Genomic DNA, 23233 nt, shown 5'->3' with positions numbered 1-23233 from the left:
GCTACTCAACTGGAAACAAACTGCGTGCTATAATTCAGAGCTTGATTATACGCTCCATATCCTGTCATTATGTGCTATGTGTGGCTATCTGTTCAGAAAAGGTTAATAAACGGTGCAATAAATCATCTTTAATATATTTTATAGGTTAATTAAAGCGCTCCGATGCGATAAAAATTATTTTATTTGAAAAGAAAGGTGGGAATCAGCTTGAGAACGTTACCTCGAATGACACATAAAATGGATCATTTCATGAAAATATGCATTTTAAATTTTCTAATAACAGAAATAATGAGAAAGTCAGGTTAAAATGTTGCAATTTTGGTTGCAACATTTTGGACTGCAATTCCAGCTGCTGGAGTTTGCTTTCACACTGCACTGTCAGACAAACTACTTAAAAAACCTGTTCCACTCCTGACCTGTGGGGGCACTGTACCAAGAACTATCAAAGGAAATAGCAGCAAAATCTCAGAAGGACACTGAGCACAACTTCCTTCTTCATAAAATGTAAATAAAAATGGAGTGGCATCAGATTTTAGTAGTTGTAAGATTTATCTTTTATCTTTGCGTAATCCGACTAAAAACCTCGGTCTGGGTTCGGTGAAAGTGAACTTTGGTGAGGTTTGAATGCGTAAGTGAACAACAAGTGGACTGGAGACGACTCCAATAGCAGGAAGCGGACTACAGCACAGGGCATTCTGGGTAAACAGTACCAAAATAAACATGCTAGCTTAGCGCTAGCAGGAGAAATGACGTGGTTTTTAGCCAAAGACAAGAGAAATCCTACAACCTCTAAAGTCTGACACCACTCCATTTTTGTTTACACTTCGTGAAGAAGGAAGTTGCGCTCATGACTTCTTCAGAGGTTTTTGTGTTGTTTCCAAGGGCGTAGGTTCGGTCTAAGTTTTGGTGGGGACCTTGGTGGGGACCTTGACACCTTACTAAACACCGGACTTTACAACAAATGCGTTGCGTGATAGATATCTAACTTATGGGTCCATTACTTACAGCCGACGTAGCGAAATAACTTCTAATGTCTGTCCTTTTCTTTTTTGGTGGCGACATGGTCTCGGAGACTCAGAAGGAGACGCGTGTGCCCAGCTAGCCGCCGCCTTTTGCAGCTAATCAAAGAACGTCCGACGATTCAACTGACTCCCCCTCCCCCCACCCCCCCGACACGGTCTCGGAGGCTCATAATAAATGTCAAACTAAGAAGCTTCCGTTCCGCACCGCCTGTTGCTGCTAATCAAAGATCGTAGATCCACGTTCTTTGAGCCAATATGGCAAAAATTGGTCGGGACTTTTTCATATCCCGTAAATATTGGTAGGGACATGTCCCTACCGTCCCTACCCAAACCTACGCCCATGGTTGTTTCCTTCAGTGGTTCCTGGTGCAGCGCCCCCTCAGGTGAGGAGGGGACCACGTTTTTGACACAGTGCAGTGTGAAAGAGAATCCAGCAGGTGGAAATGCAACAAATGTTGCTATTTTTGTCCCAAATCAAACCTAGTCTGCCTGTTTATCATGTGTGGAAACAATGTACAAATCATCTACCTGTTGCACAAAATCCACAGCTTGCAGACTTACGACCTGGATATTTATAAACTTTATATATGGTCATGACTTCATGAAAGAAGTTGCCCAAGAACTTATTAGCAACATCATGTATGAAGTAAAAACTTTACGACCGACTGCAACAGAGGAATTTTCTCTGAAAAAGGAAAGTTACGTCTGTTGTGGATTTAATGCACTAAAAGCAGAGAGGAAAAATCCAATATGAATAATTTCTCTAAAAACTCAAAAAACAACGTTTTAAAGCTCAATTCAAAACAGCTTTAACGTTAAACCCTTGTGACGGCACTTCAGATTTCAAAAGTCAGTCCTTTAGGGAAATAGGAGTTCTTTTGTTTTAGCACAAAAACAATCAAACTAGAAGTGTCCTCAGTAATTTCACACATTGGTGGCTCTAATACTTTGAGAGAGGTAATTATTTGAAAACCATTTTAGCTTAATTGACGTCAGCACTTGGAGACTGTTAGCAAAGAAATCAGCAAACAAGCCCAGAGGGTCTGTGAGGCTTCAGAAGCAGGAGACAGGAAGAGAGTTCAGCTCAGCTTTCAGTCTGATCCATCACTTCCTGTGAACTTCTAATGGACTCGATCTACGGTTACACATATGTAGGGAAGGTAAACTGCAGCTGCAACACAGCAGCTATAATGGGATGCTGTCAGGTCATGAACTATGGTTAAAAACAGCTGGGAGGACTTGATGACAAGAAACATATTTTCATGTATTTTCAAACATCAAGGAAAACATATTATTATAGTATTAATATGCATGTTATTGTTTACATCCAGATATTTAGCGCACAATGCTGGAAAGAAAAACATGCCGTACGAAGCCGCGCTGCAGCAGCAGAACAATCCCGTCAATGGCCTTTGTTTTTTTTTTCTGTTCATTTTTTAGTTTATATTTGACATGTGTGTGGAAATGTTAAATGTTTGTTATGATACATTTTTATGGGAGGGTAAAAGTTAATTATTTGTGACTAAAAGTGGTATAAAATCAGTTAAATCTGCATTTAAAACTGAAAAACTCTGGTTGGTTCATGTACAGCAGCTGCAGCTCTGCACGTCACACGAATTTCCAAGGATCTGTGTGAAATAGGGTTGGGCAGTATTGACTTAAAACTATATTGTGATATTTTAGGGTTTTATTGTGATAGTGTAAAAAAAAAAAAAAGCAACCACTATTTATTACTTGTTTTTTAGGGTTGGCACAGAATTTATATCACCACAAACACAAATAAAACTTGAAAAACATTCTCAGTGTATCAATAAACTGCACAAAGTATCTACATTTAATCAAATTTATTGACATTTATTGATGCTCTTGTGGAATAAACAATGGAGAAAATAGCAAATATAACATTTTAGATCATACTGTCACTTTTTTTTATTAATAGTGACAATGAAATCAAAGAAATTCTTCATGATAAATTAGAAATGTCCATCTTTAATATGTAATCAAAGTCCTTATTTTAAATAACTACCAAAAAAGTATTTTAAGGGCTAATTTAAGACTGAACTGGCAGAAAATATGGCTGCTGTCCTGTTTACACCAGTTCTGCATGTGAAGCTCAAAGCGGCAGCGTACCCTGCTGTGGTGGCATCTTTATTGTCCCTCCTTCCTCTCAATGTTTTCAAAGCATTTGCTTGTGCTGGAGCCTGGTGCTGTGTTAGCTGCGTGCCATAAATGCATAATTCACATCCATTAATTTGCATGTCAGAGAGGTAGATTGCTCATTTGGTATGCAAATACCTCCAACTGCTCCGGTAAAGCAGGGAAACGTGAACAACGCTGATAAGCGGCCGGAAGGAATGGAAAAAAGAAAACAGAGGCTAGGTGACGGCAGAAGAGAGGGAATCTGTGCACAAAGAGGCAGAGGAAATAAAAGCAGCAGTTTTGTGTTTAGAAGTGGATATAAGAATGGAAAGAAAATGGATCAGCCAGAAAAGATACCAGAACAATGAAAACACCCCGCTTTCAGGAGCCATGTCTGCACCCACAGGCCGAGCACACATTATTACATCAAGCAACGACACACACACACACACACACACACACACACACACACACACACACACACACACACACACGTTTACCACTACCTGCCATTTTAGACGCAGTGCACACCCTAATGATGGGTAGGGGGCGAGAAAAGAAAAGGGAGGCTCCTTTCATGCTGCAGACAACCACAAGCCGCCTGCAAGGTAATTTTCTGCAGCGTTGTTGTGCCTTACACACACACACACACACACACACACACACACACACACACACACACACACACACACGCACCAAATTACCCAATCACACTCTGTGTGAACAATACAATCAAGGCAGCCGGCGAAGCGAACATGGTCAATACCGTGACACCAAATGAACCCGTCTGTTTTCCTTCTGGGTTTTTTTTGCTGAAGTTTCTCATCTCTGGTTTAAACTTTTATTTCACCCTTCTCTGCTCCTCCATCTACATTTTTCATGGCAGCCGAGTAAAAAAGGGAATAAAAGAGCATTTAGCTTTGTATTTAACCGAGCTTTTCGGAAATTCAGGTCAGCGCCTGATCTGCAAGTCTGGGTTTTCAGAAATAACGAATTGGGTGGCTGGATACAAAGACTTTAAAGAGATTTTTTGGAGCACAAATTTATAAATATTTGAAGGCATGAGGCAAAAAGAAGAGAAGAATTTACAGAAATGGCAGCTTTAGGCCCCTCATCATCTATTGGACTTTGTTCTGGTACAAACAATAAAAATTATGCATCATCAGAACAAACCCAAAGTGTGAGTATGAGAGTGTGTTCGCTACTTTTGCAACTGAAGCGATTTTTGAGTAGGACAGATTTAATGCCCAGATGGTTTGGCATGGAGTGTGTTTGCTAAAGGCCAAGTGTGTTTTCTCTCTCTCTCTAGCACACACACACACACACACACACACACACACACACACACTCACGTACATGCACACACATGCAGACACAGATGGGAGGGGGTGGGTGAGCCAATCTGGTGAGGAAAAAAATAAGCGGAAACAAAATTTGAGAGAGATTTTCAGGAGGACATGGTTGTTAGAGCTGGAGTCAGGAAATCTCTCTATTACGCAGAGAAAGTTGTCTGTGTTTCTGTGAGAAAATAAGAAAAAAAAGGAAACCAGAGCACCGGCGGTCTGTTTCATTGGAAGAGAATCTTTGATGTAGAGATAAAACTGATCTGATCCATCATCGGTATCAGAGCCGATGCTGATGTCATTCTTAGATCAGATCTCCGGCCACCAACCTGGACACAATGGTTTCTGTTATTTTTACTGATTAGATTTACACAAATAGACGTCTTCAGCCAAACAGACGGGAAAATAAACAGCTTGTCACGTTAAATCCAAATAAGCTGCTGCTGGGCAAGACCCCCAACTCAACGTTTACACTCCCACGTGAAAATGACTGCAAATAGATTCGCAGTTATACAACGGTCCATCTTTGAAAAGCAGAAGTGGAGCCTCCTGTACAACCGACAAGAATGGATGGTAAGTCAACTACAAAAGACTTTTCCCTTCCAGCAGCCATTGTACGACGCATGCAGCAGTAAAACCAAATGTGCTGGAGCTCAGCTTGGGTTGCTAGGTAACGGCACAGTTTTTTTAATAAAAACATTTTTCTAGGAATTTTTTTACTTTTCAAATTCAGAAATTTCAGTGTGGTATGATTCTTTCTGAGAATAAATTAAAAATATCTGAATTTTTAGTAGAAATTTACTCTATTTTTTTACCATTCATGGCCCTAATATACCACCATTAAGAGGTGGGAGTTCAGGTTTATCATGTTTATTGTTAAACAACTCAAATGTCTGAAAATATATTTATTTTAGACAAAAACAGAACATTATAACTCAGGATGTAATAAGTCTGATTTCCAGGTAAATGTTTTGCACTTTTGAGCTTTTTCTTCACTTCTTCATCCCTGCGACAAACCAAAGATTATTTTTTATATATTTTAAAACTTGAAGTGCTTGTGGAAAACAAGCTGCTGAAGGAAATCAATACGTGCAACGTCCCTTAAAAGAGCCTGACCTTCAAAAGGATTAAAGCTTTAACAATTTCACTTCGGCACAGTTTTGTATTGAAGCAGTTAGAGTCACAACAATCTCTACCATCTCTGTTAATTAACCTTTTGAATCTCCACTCCTCACCTCTCCGCGTGTTCACCCTCATCCTTCTATCTCTCCTCTGGGTTGCTGTTCATAGATCTGCTTACCGTTTTCGTCCCACCTTCCTGTCGGCTGACTTTGTTTTCTATTCATTCTAAACATAAAAGGCCTCAAACCAGCTGAAAGCAATGGGACAACCCCAAAAAGCCCAGCAATAACAGAAAATCCTTTTTCAGACAGATATCGCTGAAAAGGAAAAAGAAAAGGTTTCAAAAAGAAAAGGAAGGCCAAACAGGGTGAGGAGAAGGAGAGAAAAAAAAGGACTAATGAAGACCAGTCTACACTAGAAAAGAATAGAGTAGAATAGAGTAGCCTCTACCCCCGTCAGTTTCCATGGAAACAAGCCCTTTGGTGCGATGGCGGTGGAAAAGCCTCAGCAGGAGAGGAGTCGACGAGGGAGGCGGCGTGTGAACGGCTTTTTGTGTGAGTGGACTTTAAAAGCGTTCGGACGTATACGAGCTGCATGTACAAGCAGAAATAAAAGGAACGGTTCTGATGAGGGGAGCGGGTCCGGAGAGCAGAAAGGGATGCTGGGAAGTGAAGTCAAGCTGATGTGAATCCTGACAAAGATGAAAACATTCGCAAAATACTGATTTTTAAAGAACAATGTGCTTCGTATAGTTAACTGAAACTAACAAAGTGATAAAAACTGAAGGCGATAAATCATTTTCAGTAACTGAAATACATAAAAACTAATTAATGGGGAAAAACTACAACTAAACAACATTTATAAAACATGCTGAAATTATGGAAATAATATTCCTCATTTTTGTGTTTATGAATCTCATCTATTTAGAACTTTAGAAGTGATGTGGAATAGATGTTTTTCTCCACAAACAAAACGTTTACTCCAGCTGTCGGCAAATTTTGTTTCATTTCTCAGACTGAATCCTGATAACGCTAACTACTGATTTACAAAGACAGAAACCATTATGGAGCAATTATTAATAAACAATGTGAGTCACAGTTAACTAAAACTGATGAAATAACCAAAACTGAAGTTGAGAAAACAATTTTATTATCTGAAACAAATAAAAATGGTTGTTAATGGGGAAAATTATAATTAAATGGAACTATGTTTGGTGTTTATAAAAATAACTAAAACATACTAAAATTATAGATATAGTTTTTGTGTTTACAAATCTATTTTTAAGCCTTCTCTTCTGATGTGAAATGAATTTTTCTACGTCAGCTGTCAGCAAATTATGATACTTAGTCTTGTAGGAAAAGTAAAAATATTCATTAACCAACATATATATAATCACAACATAATACCATTTTGAATTCTGCACCTAAAAATAAAACAAAGTATGAAAAAACTAAAACTATTACTACAATTAATACAAATGTAACTAAAACTAAACAATATTTAACTAAATTAGCAAATGCACTTGAAAAACTAACAGAACTGGACAAACAAAAAGTAAAACTTAATGAAAAACCCAAAACTATTAAAATTCAGGTCATTAGGAGTGACAGGTGAAGACTGCAAAGCATGCCTGATACTAGGGTTTAAAAAATGTTTAAAAGGGGTTTTGGTTCAGAAAAGTTGGAAAATTACAAAAAAATATATATAAAAATTGATACTTTCAGTTGTTTAATAGCAGAAAAGCAACAAAAACAGCCTGATTTCAGTGAAAATGGGTCAAAACTCTGAGTCAGATGAGCGGCTAGGAATGGTAAATATTTAACAAAAGGGTAAAAAAAAAAAAAAGAAAATCACCAGATTAGATCTGACCTCAGCAAACAGCAATAAAACTGAGGCAACGCGCTGCAAATGTGCATACAGTTATCTGAAGTGAGCAGAGATTTTAATGAGCTCTGTTTTTAATCCCCGCCCCCCTGCACAGCAGCCAGCGGGCGCCGGGGAGGATAACGAGGAAAGTGAACACAGAAAAGTCAAAATGCCAAATGTTTAAGTCTGTGTCAGACAAAGGGAGCATACAACACAGAAGAAACTTTGCTCAGCATGTTCTCCTTGGAGATGAATTCATTTCTGGATTTTAATGCCTAAACTTATGTGAGACTTTTACTTAACATCTTTAATAATAATATAGAACAGCAGCAGCTCATTTAACATGGGTAACCCAGTGCAGTCTTTCTTAAACTGTGGTCCCCGGACCAGTGGTGGTCCACAGGCGCCCCCTAGTGGTCCGCAATGTACTGCATGCAAACAAACTATTTGACACGAGCTCGAAGAGTTAACTTAGCAAAAGATTGCGTTTAAAAATATTAGTGGATAAATGGCTTATGACTGGGTCACTAAAAAGAACAGCTGAAGATACCAGTGGGAAGCTTTTCAGGGTGAGTTGCAGAACTGTTGTTTTTGAGTACTATTACAATACATGACGTGCCACATGTCCAATGTAAATCATTTTATTTTCACCAGTGGTGGGGCATGCCGGTGACAGGGCAGTGAACAGCGCTGCACCCCACGCTGACTCACTGCATCTTAACACCTAAAGTAAAATAATTTATGTTGGGCTATCTGAAAGAAAATGTTTGTTTTTGCTAACGCAACTCAAATCTATTATTTATTTATTATGCTTCTAAATTATGCCTCTTGTATTAACAAACTTTTTTGATTTGCTTTCTATCGCTGGAAACCTTCCACATTTTCAGAATCTGTAAATAACTCAAAACGCCCCAATTATGGCCAGTCACGTTTACCAAACAGCACCACCCTCCTCATTTGGAGGAACAAAGACAATGAATGAGTTACTAATATTTTCATTTCAGGTTGTATATATTAAAATGTTGTGTGACTGCGGTCCGTGACTGTTTGTTAAATAGGTAAGTGGTCCTTGGCCTGAAAAAGTTTGAGAAACACTCCCCTAGTGGCATGTAGGACTTTTGTGGAGCAAAGTTTCACACTTGCTGTTGTTCTTGCTATATGCAGTATTTTGCCTTTTGCTTCTATTTTCTGTGATTGCAGCATTTTTGTGTTTGCAGGTTTTTCTGTTGCATTTGTCCCTGGTGAAGGTTGTTTTGTGGTTATTGTTGGGGTTATTTAGCTCTTTTGGTTGTTTTCTCTTCAGAGTTACATTGGATCATCTCTTTTGTCTCAGTGAACCGCTCTGCCAGGCCCATTTCGCTTTGTGTATTGGTTTCCTTTTGACTGCCTGCTCTGCAGCATCTCAGTTTCGCCTTTAAATAAAACTCTAATTGCAATCCATCTGCCCGACCCCTGATCTTGTCCTCCTCTTCCCACTGACCCTGACGAAAAAAAAAAAAAAAAGAAAAAAACTCTCTGTCCTCTACAAACTTCCCAGCTGTCTCATACGCAGTTTGGCTTTTCTCCAGATTCTTTAAAGGGATCCATATTTAGTTGTAACAATAGACTTTATTTGAGATATATGTATTTTATATGTTAAAACAATACAATAATAATACTCTAGGCTGCTTAGGTTTTCTAAATCTTAATAAAAATTTGTCACACGGACTTCGCCATGTTGCTGCAATGCATTCTGGGTAAATCATGTATGCTCAGTCAGATTGCACTAGCTCTGTCCAGCTAACAGTTTAAGCCTCTTCAAATTGAACTGGAGTACATTGAAATCGATGGGAATGTAGAAATCAAGATAAAGAGAAATCAAGAGATATGAATAATCAAGATGAGGAGAAACTATCAGAGGAGGAGGAAGGAGTTGGCCGAAGAAGCTCCTGGTATTTTGCTGTTGCCTTCAGCTTCATAAATTAAACAATGAATGACATGTACCTCTGGTTGGACTGTGTGATCCGGTAAGCACTTCAATTGTTCTGTGTCCAGTCCAGTAACAGCTTAGGGTCTGATGTTGGTCTGTGGTTTCACATTCAGTACCGGCAGCAGAGGCATAACTTGCGTTAGCATTTCAAAGACTTTCCTGCGCTGCCTGTCTGATGTTTGTCCCAGTGTTTTTCGCTCTGGCAGCAGTGGGGTTTGGCTGCTTTGTGGATAAAAACTGTTGGTACCGCATTCATTTTAAGCTTGTAAAGGTAACGGTCACCTGTTAGAGCCTTCATCAGTTTTGCTCGTACAAATGACTTAAAGTCTTCTGGAGAGAAATGTTGAGAGCACCAATTGGTGCTTTGGAAATTGTGTTTGGCTTTTTGTGACCGTGCTCTTCTTATTTTAATAATATGGGACGTGATCCAGACTCACCTCACTTTTTTTATTTTTAATTACAGCCAACAGCAATGCAGTGTAGAACTATCTAAAATTACACCGATCAAATGCAGAATGATAAACAACAACTCTGGTAAAGTCAGCCTTCCTGTGTTTACTCTGTAGATTCCAGTACAGAATGGATCATCAACCCATCAGGTGAAAACATGGCCACCTCCATGAGTGAAGTATATAAGAACATTTTTGAAGTAATTATGACGTTTGCTGTAACAGCATTTTGTAAGTTAAAAGGAAAATTACAACTTATTTAGGCCAACATGTTCAATTAATGGTGGATCCCTTTAAAGTCAAAATGCTTTCGTGCACAAATTGTTCAAATAACAAAGACTGGTGGATCTGTTCACCTTCTGGTACTGATCCTTGGAGGCCAGCGCTTCCTCAAGCTGCTGCTGAGTGTAGGCGTAGATGGCAGAGCGGTACGTTGTCCCGACATCGTTCCCCTGACGCATTCCTGAAAAGACACATGTTTGTTTTTTAAAACGAGGATCTCGATGGCAGCGTGGCGTCTTTGTCTTCGGTTCTTGGCAAACGACAACTGACAGCATTTCCAAAAATATAACCTGTCTTCTTCTGTCTTGGCAGAACCGAAAGCTGTTTTTTCATGACTGATCATGTCATCGTTTCACTGTCGGCTTGTCAGTCTGTCAGCCTCAATGTTTCAAGCTTTCTAAGGCTGGCTCACATATGCGCTGCTCTATTAATCAGTCGAACGTAGGAACAGGTTTTAAAATGATAGGTATATTGATCATATGTAGCAGTATGTAGCAAGCAGAAACTAGGAGTGGGGATTGACGTGTCGTCGTCACAATAAATTACAATTAATGACGTTTAAACGCCCCAAATTGTTCTTACTGTCAGGATTGATAGTTTTACTGTTTTCCACTATTTGTTCAAGGAAAGCATAAATAAATATCAATAAATTTGAAAATACAGTGGTACAAATCACAGTTCTTTGTATGACTCGTGTCGTAAAGAAACGCATTACAAATGGGACTGGGAATAGTCCCAGACGTTATTGTTGTTAGCAATAATATTGCTGTTTTGACACAATTTTTAAGTAAAATATTGGAAATGGCATAATAATGCAAGAACACGTTCTCAAAAATCAATAAACTTTAAACTCTGATGAACATTTCACCCTGGAACTTGAAAGCATTTTAAATATCCAAAATAAATAAATAAAACGACAGAAACAACAAATAAAATGAATCATGAAGTTTCTAGAAACAAAACTGTTCTTCAAATTAAGGGCTAGTTGAGAACAAATCACCAGAATGAAAACATAAAACATCCTGTTTTTGGTAGAGAGAAACGATAAATCATGCAAATAGAAATTATTGAGTTTGCTTTAAATTATGAAGGGTTTAATTGATTTATTGCATATTGTGACAAGTCTAGTTGTATCTGTGTAGTCATGGATGCTGCTTGGTCACAGTCACACAGTTACCAAAAAAAATGTAACAGGCTGGTTAGCAGGGCCACCGATGACAGCGGATAAATAGTTTTCCTGAAACGGTGGGTTGTTTCTCCGCCATTAGAACATTTAGCAGCGTGTTCATGAGGTGATTGACAGCACCAAGACCCTCCTCCTGGTTCTGATTGGTTGTTTTTGATGCATTTCTTCAGACAGCAGTAACAGCTCAAAGAGGAAATGGAGATGTGTTTTCACACATCGTCTGTCTCATATTACACTGTCACAACATGGTGACAGTTTTAATAAATATGTACATTTTTTATAAAAGTTACAAGCTGCAGCCTTAAGTCCATATTGCCCACATCCAACAGAAAGTCAAAAATAAAACCCCTCCTGTTCTAGTTCCAGGGTTTAGTGACGAATGTTGCGTTTACCTTGAGTTGGATCGTGACTTTCCCAGAAAACCTTCAGCAGGCTGTTGAAGCTGATCTTCTCTGGATGGTAAACAACTCGCACCACCTCAGTGTGTCCAGTTCTGCCTGCGAAATACAACCATGAACGTTAGAACCTAAAAATAAGTAAATGCAAAATCATTTTTCATCTATTAAGGAAAAAAAGCTACTCAAACCAACAAACAATTGGGCAACGTTCACACAGCAAAAGTGACCCAAATCAGATTTATGCTTCACGTATTTCTGATGTTCATGGCAGTCAAATCAGCCCAATTCTGATCTTTTCTCCCCCTTAAAGAAATTGGATTTGAGCCCCTTCCAATTGTGGAAATTAATCGGATACGAATCCATCATGTCACATTTTACCCAGTTTTTACTTCATAGATGTGAGACATGCATCATAATTCTGCACCAGACCCGGTAAATCAGGACATAAATAATGGCTGGAAATTATAATTATGAAATTATGAAACACTGAAGCACATTCTAGAGATGGGCATTTATCGCATTGTTTACCATTTATCATTATAAATGTTTTATAGGAATTTAGATTTATTATTACTCCAATAGATTCTAATTAAAGACGTTTAAAAACCCTCAAAACTGTCTCTATTGTTTGGATTGTTACATTTTACAATTTCCCCCCACTTTTGTTCCACATTGAAAAGATGATTAAATGCATTTAGTGAGTGCAGCTTAGTGATACAGATCACACTTTTTTATAAGACTGGTGTCCTAAAGAAGCAAATGTTTTTCAAGAGCATATTTGTGTTTGTGAGGCTGTGATTGCTTTAGCATGAAGATACAACTTAAAGTATCCTAATCAATACTTCTTATTGCCCTTTTTATCATTATTACATTAGTAGCACAAAATAGCGTGATAAAACTTTAGGTTCATGCTGCCCACCGCTCAGTGCATCACATCACATCCCAGTTCTGACTCCAAACCCAAACAGATTTCTCTGCAGTCAATCAGAGAAGTCTGGTTCTGTCTGGACCAGAACCAAACGAGGAGAAGCAGCATTCAGCTTCTATACTCCACAAATCTGGAACAAACTTCCAGAAAACTGAAAAACGTCTGAAATACTGACCCTTTAAAGACCCGATTGTTTAGAGCTGCTTTTGTTTGATCAGAACTGAAACGTTGATCAACATATTTCATGTTTATTGAAGATTTTGAAGATGACATTTGACAAAATGTAATGGTGACTGTATGATGTTTTTACGACTTTGAGCTGCCTTGATAAAAACTTGATATAATTTAACTTTAAGACTGTTTGATGATCCTCTTTTTGCTACAATTGCAAAACAAAATCAAATCAAACCCTTTCAGCAGGTATTGATCATTGGCAGAAAGTACTGAAAATAATCTTTTGATTTGGTTGTTTTATGTTTTTGTGGCATAAAGTGACTGAATCATATAATCCTTAACATGCCTTCATAGCGGAAGCCTTAATGCTTCAGAGCTTTAGGATTTCTTTTTTTTAGATGCACAACCTTAAAAAAAGAGCAGATTTACACAAGACAGACACAATATACATCAGGTGTCCTTGAAAGGCCAGGCTGGTCCAAAACTGATTTTCTGCAGAAGAAAGATTCCCTCTGCTGCGAGTCAAACAGCAGCTGGCGCTGGTAATGAGTGTGACCCATTACGTGACACCTCATCTTCTCCACGTCTCTCATTCCACCTCCACTCCTATGTCTTTCTCTGCCTTATTACTTTTTTAATATCAGGAGTTATGGATTCCTACGGCAGATATTGGCGAACAGAGACAAAGCAGCGGTCCGCATTAAATTAATGTCTCACCAGGCCAATCTCGCAGGAATAAATTCATCTCGGACTGGATGGGAAATACAGTAAAGATTGGAATCGGAGCAGAAAATAAAGCGGCAGCTGGTAGGAAATGTACATCCAGAAGCCAAATGATCTCATAATCAGGCTGTTACTCAGAATGAAGCAGTCAGGTGAACGTGTTGGATTACCAAGCGGACAAATTTTTTAATTCTGGAGAAGTTTTAAAGCCTTTTGTGCCAGAAAATAAGCTTCACTGTTTGCAGCATGAAAAAGACAATGTAAACCGAGAAAGTGGCCAACATCACCATCATTTGTGGTATTTTTCTTCACATTTTGCACCTCTAATTTGACTGCATACTAAAAATTGCACATACTGTCTTTTTTCACACGGTCTGCGTACTGTTTTTATTTCTCTCAGTTTTGGAAACAACATAAATGAGTCCCAGAGGAAACCTAACACCAGCAGCAGAATGCGACTTAACTCTCATCCCTTTCAAAGCCTCAAACTGTTTAGCAGAAGAGCTGCTCAAATCCAGGTGCTTTGCCATCCTGGAGCTAAATCAATAATAACTGGTCTAAAGAAGCGGAGTAAAGTTATGTGCAACTTCATGAAGACAAAAAAGGTTTCTTGATACTTTGATGCAAATATGAAGTAAAACAGCTTTAAATTAAAAGGATAAATGGCTTCAAACTTGTGTTTTTGTGCTTTAATCACCATTTACTCAGAAGGTAATGTTGGTTTGAGAAAATGATTTTAAAATTACTGTTGATGCATCATGTAGCCTGCATGTAGCTAGAATGTTCTCCAGTTAATTTCTAATTATTTTTGACTGTTTATTTCAGTCTTCAAAATGATAAGTGACCTTCTTGACACAAAAATATGCCTGGAATGACCCAAAGTAGGGAACAGTACGTACAACCAGGGATTCTCCTGAAAGTTTGCATGTATGCACACAACCGTTCTCAAGCATTTGTTCCTCTGACATGAATAAAAAAACAAACAAAAAACATTTGCTACTTAAGATATGCATGCAAAAAGAAAAAAAAAAAAAAAACAACCTCAGCCTTGTGCAGTGGAAACCAGCATTATTGTGACTGTTTCCATAACATCAATGAAAAAAAATACACATAAGCAAAAAATTTATAAAAAGAATGGAAACAAAAAAGTGGTTTGAAAATGAAAAATGTTGAAAGAAAAATAACATAAAAAATAAAAAAAGATTTGAAATTGAAATAAAAATAAAATTGAAAATGATATTTGAAACATTTTTTATAACTGAAAAAATATTTGAAACTCAAAAAGTTGAAAGAAAAAAGAATATTTGATGCTAAAAAATCTAAACTTAAAAAACGATTTGAAACAGAAAATTTTGAAACTGAAACTAAAAACAGGAAAACAATAAAAGATTTGAAACTGAAAAAAATTTAAACAAAGGATTAACTCTAAGAAAGATCAGTTAGAAAAAATGTAAAAATATTTCAAATCAAATGTATGAAGAAAGCTGTCAATAAATGAGACACAAAATAATAAGACTCAGCGTGAGAGGAGAACTGAACAGCGTGGGAGTTTTTAAATCTACAAACAGGTACTTCTTCTCAAAACAGAGTAAAAATATGCAAATCTAATCATCACAAATTGGACCTAAGCTGATTTGAAAGCAAATATTTAACCAACAGTGAATATTCAGGTGTTGTCTTTCCTGAATATGTTTAGGCTGGAGGAGCACTTTATTCAGCCAAGTGGCCTCTTTCAGCAAAGACACAGCTAATTAAAAACGCTCCAATAAGACTTCAAACCAGCTCCTATTTATATCTAAACTGTCAACAACATGCAAACTATGAAATGCTACAGTAACTTTCTGATAGGAAATAATGAAGAAGGAGCCAAACACACAAGAAATATGATTTAAAAACAAAACAAATCTCCTCGATTTGTCCGGGGAAGAAAACATCTACATGAGTAACACAGCCAACCGTGACTCTAAACATGACTCACAAATTCATACGTGGGATTTCCTCTCCTCCAATAACCCTCCAAAGCCGATAAGTCAAGCGCTCAACTTGTTCCTTCAAGCATTTCAAATGCATTCAAGTTCACTTTTACACCATATATCCAAATGTTAGACAAGAATTGAGGAAAATAAAGAACAACTTTCAAACTTTTGCAGTTTAGTCTGTAACCTTCAAACTGTGTATTGAATATGTTCAGCATTTTATCAGCAGTTATGTTTATTATCAGCAGTGTGACAGGAAGATGGAAGAACATATTTATGATGGGCATTTCTAACACTGCAGAAATTACTTTGACCCTGCCAGAAGTTGCTAAAGTCAACAATAAATTCAGACTTGTGCATTCAAAGCTGCAAATTGTAACTTTTATTAAAAAAAATAAAAAATAATATTTGTTAAAATGGTCACTACATTGTGACAGAATGAGACAAATAATCTGTGATTTTTTTTCCTTTCTTCTCCCAGTGCAAACTAAAAACAACCAATCAGAGCCAGGAGGCGGGTCTTAGTGCAGTCAATCAGTAAGGCCATGCTAAGGCTAGCTAGCATGGCCACAGGGTATGGCAGATAAACAGTTTTCCTGTTGTTTCTCCACCATTAGCACATTTAGCAGTTTGTTGGTAAGATTGATTGACAGCGCTAAGACCCTCCTCCTGGCTCTGACTGGTTGTTTTTAATCGGGAGCAGGCATTTCTTCAGATGGCAATTGCAGCTCTTTTCATACATTATCTGTCTCATAAACTGACACAACTTGGTGAAAGTTTTAACAAATATCTAAAAAACATTTTTTAGTCCTTGTGTTTTAAAATCATATAGTTGCAGTTTTTATTTCCGATTTCTCATCATCATCTAATAAAGATAACCTCATAAACAGTTTGACAAAATAAAACCGAGTGAGACAGCAACAGACAGGTGGTGATGCGGGGCTAATGATGGATTTACTGTGTGCTGGCGGAGTGGAAGAGCCACTGGGGGGTCTGGACACACATCACACACACAGAAATAGTCGCTGCTCAGAGCGGTCAGGCATCAATAGCTGCCTTATCCATGCCCCGGTTTAATGGGGCCTGAGGGAAATGAGGCGCTCCTCTGTTTCTGTCCTGTTTTCCACAGTTTATTAACAGTCAGTAGAAAACACATGCATGTGTGTGTGTGTGTGTGTTGGTATGCAGAGGCTACCTGTGCACACTTCCTCGTACGTGGCGTTCGGCGTGTAGCCGCCAGAGTAGCCCACTTGGGTGGAGTAAACTCCCTTCTGTCTCCAAAACTTCCTCTCTGCTCCCCAGAAGCAGCCCATGCCTTACAGAAAGCAGAATGGAGACATTTATATATCACATCTTTTCTCCTGTTTTAAATTCATTATTTCCTATATAGCAGGAATCATCTGGTGTGTATTTTGACACTTACCAAACATCACCATCTGTGTCCCCTCTGGAAAGGGCGGAATAGTCCTGTTTCCATTCACATCATGTTTGGCTGCACGAAAAGGGACAAAATATTGAAGTTATTAACAATAAAAAATGAATTTAGCAAATGTTCCACCTGTTTTCTTCAACTCCACCAAATTACAAAACAAGACAGAATGACTGGAAAACCACACATTTTTTTCCAAAAGCCTTGGGAGACATGTTAGAGTGAATGGCATCCTGAACACTTAGAAAGTTTGGTTGCATCTGCCAATAAACTGAAAACTACAGGGTTTAAAAAAAAAAAAAAACATGATAATGATTGAAAACACACGCAGCAACAGACACATAATCAATAACCATCTCAGTCTGATATTACAGTCAAATTCTATAAATTAGAATATATGTCCCAATTCTTCTCTATTGTCAGGTTTAAATTACCTTTTGAAATCCTTTAAGAAGATAATAAAATATTTTAACACCAATTTCAATAAACCTATTTTTTTTTGCATCTAATCAACAACTGGATGTTACTACTGGCAGAAAATACGAAGAAAATGATAAGAAATGGTAGGAGTATGACGTGCAGCATGTGTTTTGATGACTTATCGCAAGAGCAACTTATTCCAGTGTGATTTTGAGTTTCTTATTTAACTGAAATGCCACAATTGTGAAATTGTGCTATTTCAACAGGAGACAAAGTTTTACGAACATTTTTAATGAAACTGCAACTAATGAGTCCACTGGTTTAATTGGTTTAAATGGGAATTTTTTGTTGTTCTTATTACACCATATTATTCTTCCATAAATACAGAATACAAGAGTAAAAGGGTTATAGAAACTCTGAAAATGTAGTCTGAAAGCATGTAAATTCACAAAATATTCAAGTTTGTTCCCCATAATTGTTCCCTTTCAAATGTTTTGATGCATAAATGTTCAGCTTCATCCTCACTAAAGACGGACATGTTCATTAATCGAGAACGTACAGAGAAACCCAGAACGCGGCACAAAGTCTACCTAAAAGCTGAGAGTACACACTGTGACCCAGTTAAAGAGGGTTTGCAGATTTTCAGAGCAGCTGCGCTCAGTCCAATCAGCGGCGAGCCAGAGGTGCATGAGGACGAATACGAGGCCATGCAGCCACCTGGCTGAGCCAGCGCGCATTAACTCCGGCTTGCTGCAGGCTGCGCGTGTGTGCAGATGGTTTACTGAGGGGGAGGAAGACGGATTCAAAAAAAATTGGAGTGATGGAAGAGAATAAAAATGAAGCAAACATCTGGATCCACACACACACATTCAGCGTCTTCATGCATAGATGCATAATTGTCATGAGGGCAGCATGCTGATAGACAAAAGCATGAGAACGGGTGCTGCCAAGCAATCAGCAACACACACGCCGAGTGATAATCAGCTTGAGGTTTCTGTTCTGCTCTCAGCATTCTCAAGTTTTGCAAACACGCATCATCTGCATCTGAGTCAGTGAGTTTAGTCTGATTACATGGGGAGCCTTTCCTTGTGGAGGATTGGGATGCTCTGTATTCTGCACAGGGAACGTTTCAGCTGCTGCAGGGAAAACATCTCAGCCTCTTTAGAGAGGATTATTCATGTTCCTGAAGCCACTGCTGTTTTTTTCAGAACAGCATCCATACATGCAAAATTCATGTGTGTTTCTTTCTGAAAACTCCACCTTTAAAAAAATGTCTTTTCACATATTTTTTAAAACTGTCACCATGTCATGATCATTTGTTATGAGACAGATAATCCGTGAAAGGACTAATCTCCTCCACCTCCTTCCCATTTTTGAAGAAATACACCAAAAACAACCAGGAGGAGGGTCTTAGCGCTGTCAATCAAGTTTGTGTACGTGCAGCTAAATGTGCTAATGACAGAGAAAACTGTCTGTTTTCTCATTTATAAATTACATAACGCAGCTTTAAAATATAAAATTTCTTAGCCTAACAAACAATAATAACAACATGACAAATACATACTTCATATAAAAAGTATTCAACCTTTTGGATATTTTACCCATTTATGTCTTTTAAAAATCAATCATGATCAACATAATTTGGATATTAAAAAATAAACTAAATACATTGATATTGAAATGAAAACTAATTTCAACAAAATAATGACAATTAGGTACAAATATGTAACGACTGAAATAGATATCTCCTTTAGAATGACTGACCTAATTCAACAGAGGTCCATCCAATTGGTGCAAGAAGTCTCAAAGAGTAGAATGGAGATTAACTTTACATTTATTTTCCAGCTGCACAGTGACCTGAAGCATCCAGCTAAATATTCTGGAGTGACCTAATTTTCAACTAATTTCAAAAGTCGCAAATTTCTACAAAATTTCAGAGATGAGTCTAAAAATATCTGAGTTTTTTTTCCAAGCATATTTTGACTTTTCAATTTCAAAAATTTCCTTTTTTTTTCTAAGAAATTTTTGAGATGAATTTAAAATTTCTGACATTTTTTGGCGGAAATTTACCACCATTCTTTATTTTTTTATCTACAACGACTCCAATACGCTGTCATAGCAATGATCTATTTTCTATTTTATGTTACATATTTCTTTTTAAATATGTAATTGTAAGTATTTTGTGAAAACCAGTTTTGACTGTGACAATATTTTTCGTCCAAAAAGTCAATTTTGTTATCATGATTGATTAGTAAAAGCAATAAAAATATAAAACATCCGAATACTTCTTCCAGGCGCTGTAGAATTGCTGGGGTCTTTTCTTGCGTTATTTTTGACAGCCACAGTAAAAGAAACATAATAACTAAATTAAGCTAACATTTCCCAAAAGGAACAAAGCAACCAGCTCCTCCTGCAAAACTGACTTTATTTTCAACCGCAGAAGCACCAAAGACACCAGAACAAAGTCAGCGATGCCCCAGTTTTCAGATGCTACAAATCCTGCAGGAAAGCTCCAAAATAAAACATGCAAACTAAATGTAGAAAAGAAATAAAGGTTGATGAACAACACACACAGCATTCTTCCACATCCCTCAAATCTTAATGATTTTAAATGGAGATTTAAAATCCCGAGACGGATCCTCAGCCTCGTTTTTCCTCCCTCCTCCGCTCACATTATCCTCTGTCCGTGTGTGTGTGTGTGTGTGTGTTGGTAATGGCTGCCTTCAGGGAACTGCAAAGGCATGTTCATTACAGGACACACACACACACACACACACACACACACAGATAAACAATTTAAATGTAAATGTCAGTAGGAAAAAAATAAGTCCAGACAGAATACTAATGAGTTTAACAGCTCGCTGAGTGTGTGACAGAAACTACAAAGAAGCAGCAGAAGATACAGATCAGCTGCTTATTATATCTGTCCTGCTGTGCAGCCGATGTACTTCAAATGTAAACATCTTCCTCAGATGAAGAGTCCAAGAACACACCTTCAGTCGTTAGGACTTGTTCAAATAAGTGGCAACAAACGAGTGAAAAGATTCGGGGGGTTTTGTTGTTGGTTTAAACTGATTTTGCGTCTCTTAAAGATTTTCTTTATGATTGTTGATTTCCTGAACAAACAAAATGATTAATCAACCACAATGAATGCATTCTTTTTACTTTCTGGTATGAAGATTTGATTTATTTGACCTGTGCATCCTCACAGAAAAGTAACATGCAGACACAATAAATACAATGTAGTATTGAGCCATGCTAAGAAAATGTAAAAAAAAAAAAAAAGTAAAATTACGATGATAAAGTCATAAGATTACAAGAATAAAGTCATATTACAACTTTATTGGTATATTATTCTCATATCATTTCAACTTTATTTTTTTATAATCGCCTTACTTACGACTTTATTCTCATAATATGACTTTATTCTTGTGCGAGTTTATTCTCATAACTTTAGTCTCGTGATATGTCTTTATTCTCAAAAATTATAATTTATTAATTTATTTAACTCAGTGTTATGCATTTAATTTATCTTTGGGATCAATAAAGTAATTTGAATTTATTCTCTTATTATTACAACTTTGTTCTCATAATGTTATGAATTTATTCTGGTATGACTTTATTCTCAAATTACAACTATTCCCATACAATTGCGACTTTATTCTTGTCTGGATCATTTTAAGTCGCTTTTTAAAACTTATTTTTATTCGTTGGCATTTAATTGAGGCCCTATACTGTAAATTTCAGTTGATGTTCTATTTTTATTTTTTTAATTCTAATTATTTTTCTTTTCATCCACTTATTCTACTGTGTTATCGTCTCTGTACAGCTCTTTGGTGCAGTTTAACCTGTTTTGAAAAGTGCAATATAAATCAATTTGACATTGACATACAACTTTATTTTTATTGTTGTAATATTATGACTTTATTCACATACAAGTATATTCTCGTAATTTTATTTTTCAAGCTTTTCTTAGTATGGCTTTAACACTCTGTTGTACTTAAAGCTGTAGCTTGAAATATATATTTATATGAAAATAGGTATCATAGATCACTATGGTTTGAAACAAAAGTGATCAAGTTGGTCTCTTTTAAGTGAAAACCATTCATGCTAGTCGGGTCAATCTGAGCCATAATCAACTACTGCAATCAATTAAAGTCTCTGGAGGAAACATCAGACTAATTTTAGCACATATGTAGTACTTAAACAGTCCACTTCAATAACAGCATGAGCCTTTTTAAATTCATTTTTTTGGATGAAACCACATTAATATGGGAAGAACAGACAAACAGAGCAGAACGCCAGACCAAGAAATTCCTCAGAGAATGAGGTCAGTCTTTAAAAACAGACTGCAGATTTATGATTAAATAAAACTAAAACATGACGAGCAACACCAGGCTGCAGAAACAGAAATCTAGTTTTCAATACAGTCTCTGGGTCTGTGTTCTTCTTTCTTATATCAATGCATCATAAAAAAAAACTAAATTCTTTATACTATAAAGAAAAGCTGATTTCTGTTTTATTTTTTTAGCATTAGCTACTGCACTGCAAAAACACAAAATCTTACCATGTAATTTTTGGTCTAATTTCTAGTACAGACAGTAGATTATTTCACTTATAAGATGGGAAAAATGTCTTGAGTTAAATAATCTACCAGTGGAAATAATAATGTTTTTGTTAACATTTAGGAGTTATTGACATAAAACAATCTCCTACATCTTGCTGAACAGTTTCTTGTAAGATAGTTTTGTCTTATTTCAAGCATAGTGAGATATTTGTACTAGAAACTAAAGTTACTTTGTGAGATTTTGAGTTTTTGCAGTGTATTGTTGTCGTAATGCCAACATTTCCAACTTGATACCATTTTCAAAACTGGCAACATTTCTTGAAGAAACAGAAGGTTTTACGTTATTCTGGTATTATTTTGACTTTATTCTGGTACAAATTTATTCTCATAATTTAGTGACTTTATTACCACAATTTTATATTTTTTATTTATTTTTTCTTCGTATGGCTCTAGTACTCTGCTGTACTAAAGAGGATGTATGTTTTTTTTTTCTTTTTTTTTATGGATTTCAACCAAAATGAGTATCATTGAATGTATTTTTTAGTACTCACTATATCGAAGTATCTGTTATTTTGACAATCCTTTAAGATGCATTGATAGAAGTATTTACCTGTAGTAATCCTAAGACATCCAGGAAATAAAAGCATTGCTTGTTGTTAATCAAAAATAATTCATGTATCTTTCTTGTTTCTAAATACTGCGCAGCTCATGTCTACAACACTCCTTTAGACAATAACAGGAGACATTTACAAGGTTGTAACAGTAAAAAGAAAAGCAGTAACATATTTTATATTTCCCGGCTGATGCATTAGTTGTCACTCCAACAGGACGAAGCAGACTGTATCAGACGTTTGCTCCATGTCATGTTTCCTAAACTGATTTCAGCTGTAAGAGCCCAGTTTGTGCTGGCAACTAATTTGCTTTTATTTGGTTGTGAAGAGCAGAGAAAGAGGTTAGAAAGCATTTCAGGACACTTCACATCAAACAGTAAGCCACTTCATTTTAGCTACAAAGTGTGTGTGCGTCTGTGTGTGTGTATATGTGCGTGTGCGCGTGTGTATGTGTGTGTGGAACTAACTAGGATGCCTCCCAGTCTCTTTCTTTCCCAGCACCCTGAATCCTGTCACAATAATAAGCCTGATCAGAGAGCAGGCCTTTATCCATGGTGACATCTGTACCCCCCCCCCCCCCCCCCCCCCCACCAACCCACCCCCCTCACACTCTCTCCCCTTTTTTCTGC

General features: G+C 37.1%; 1 protein-coding gene across 4 annotated transcripts in view; it reads right to left on the bottom strand.

Annotated features, from left to right (window-relative positions):
* msraa (methionine sulfoxide reductase Aa) overlaps positions 1-23233 on the bottom strand; it is a 37115-nt gene that overhangs the window by 1484 nt on the left and 12398 nt on the right. For 2 of the 4 annotated variants that reach the window (XM_015035361.1, XM_015035364.1), the window contains exons 2-6: positions 17001-17069; positions 16773-16892; positions 11771-11875; positions 10267-10373; positions 8749-8973 (exon numbers count right to left, since the gene is read on the bottom strand). In XM_015035361.1, the coding sequence (XP_014890847.1) occupies positions 8764-8973; positions 10267-10373; positions 11771-11875; positions 16773-16892; positions 17001-17069 (611 nt within the window). In that variant the 3' untranslated portion in view covers positions 8749-8763. Of the gene's footprint in view, positions 1-3317; positions 3424-8748; positions 8974-10266; positions 10374-11770; positions 11876-16772; positions 16893-17000; positions 17070-23233 lie in introns of those variants that run through there. The other 2 variants (XM_015035363.1, XM_015035362.1) reach the window with 2 other exon arrangements.

This window comes from Poecilia latipinna, unplaced genomic scaffold (assembly GCF_001443285.1).
Source record: "Poecilia latipinna isolate Pla-1442-1.1 unplaced genomic scaffold, P_latipinna-1.0 Scaffold332, whole genome shotgun sequence".
NCBI classification, from domain to species: Eukaryota; Metazoa; Chordata; class Actinopteri; order Cyprinodontiformes; family Poeciliidae; genus Poecilia; species Poecilia latipinna.
This window is presented reverse-complemented; position numbering and strand designations above follow the sequence as displayed.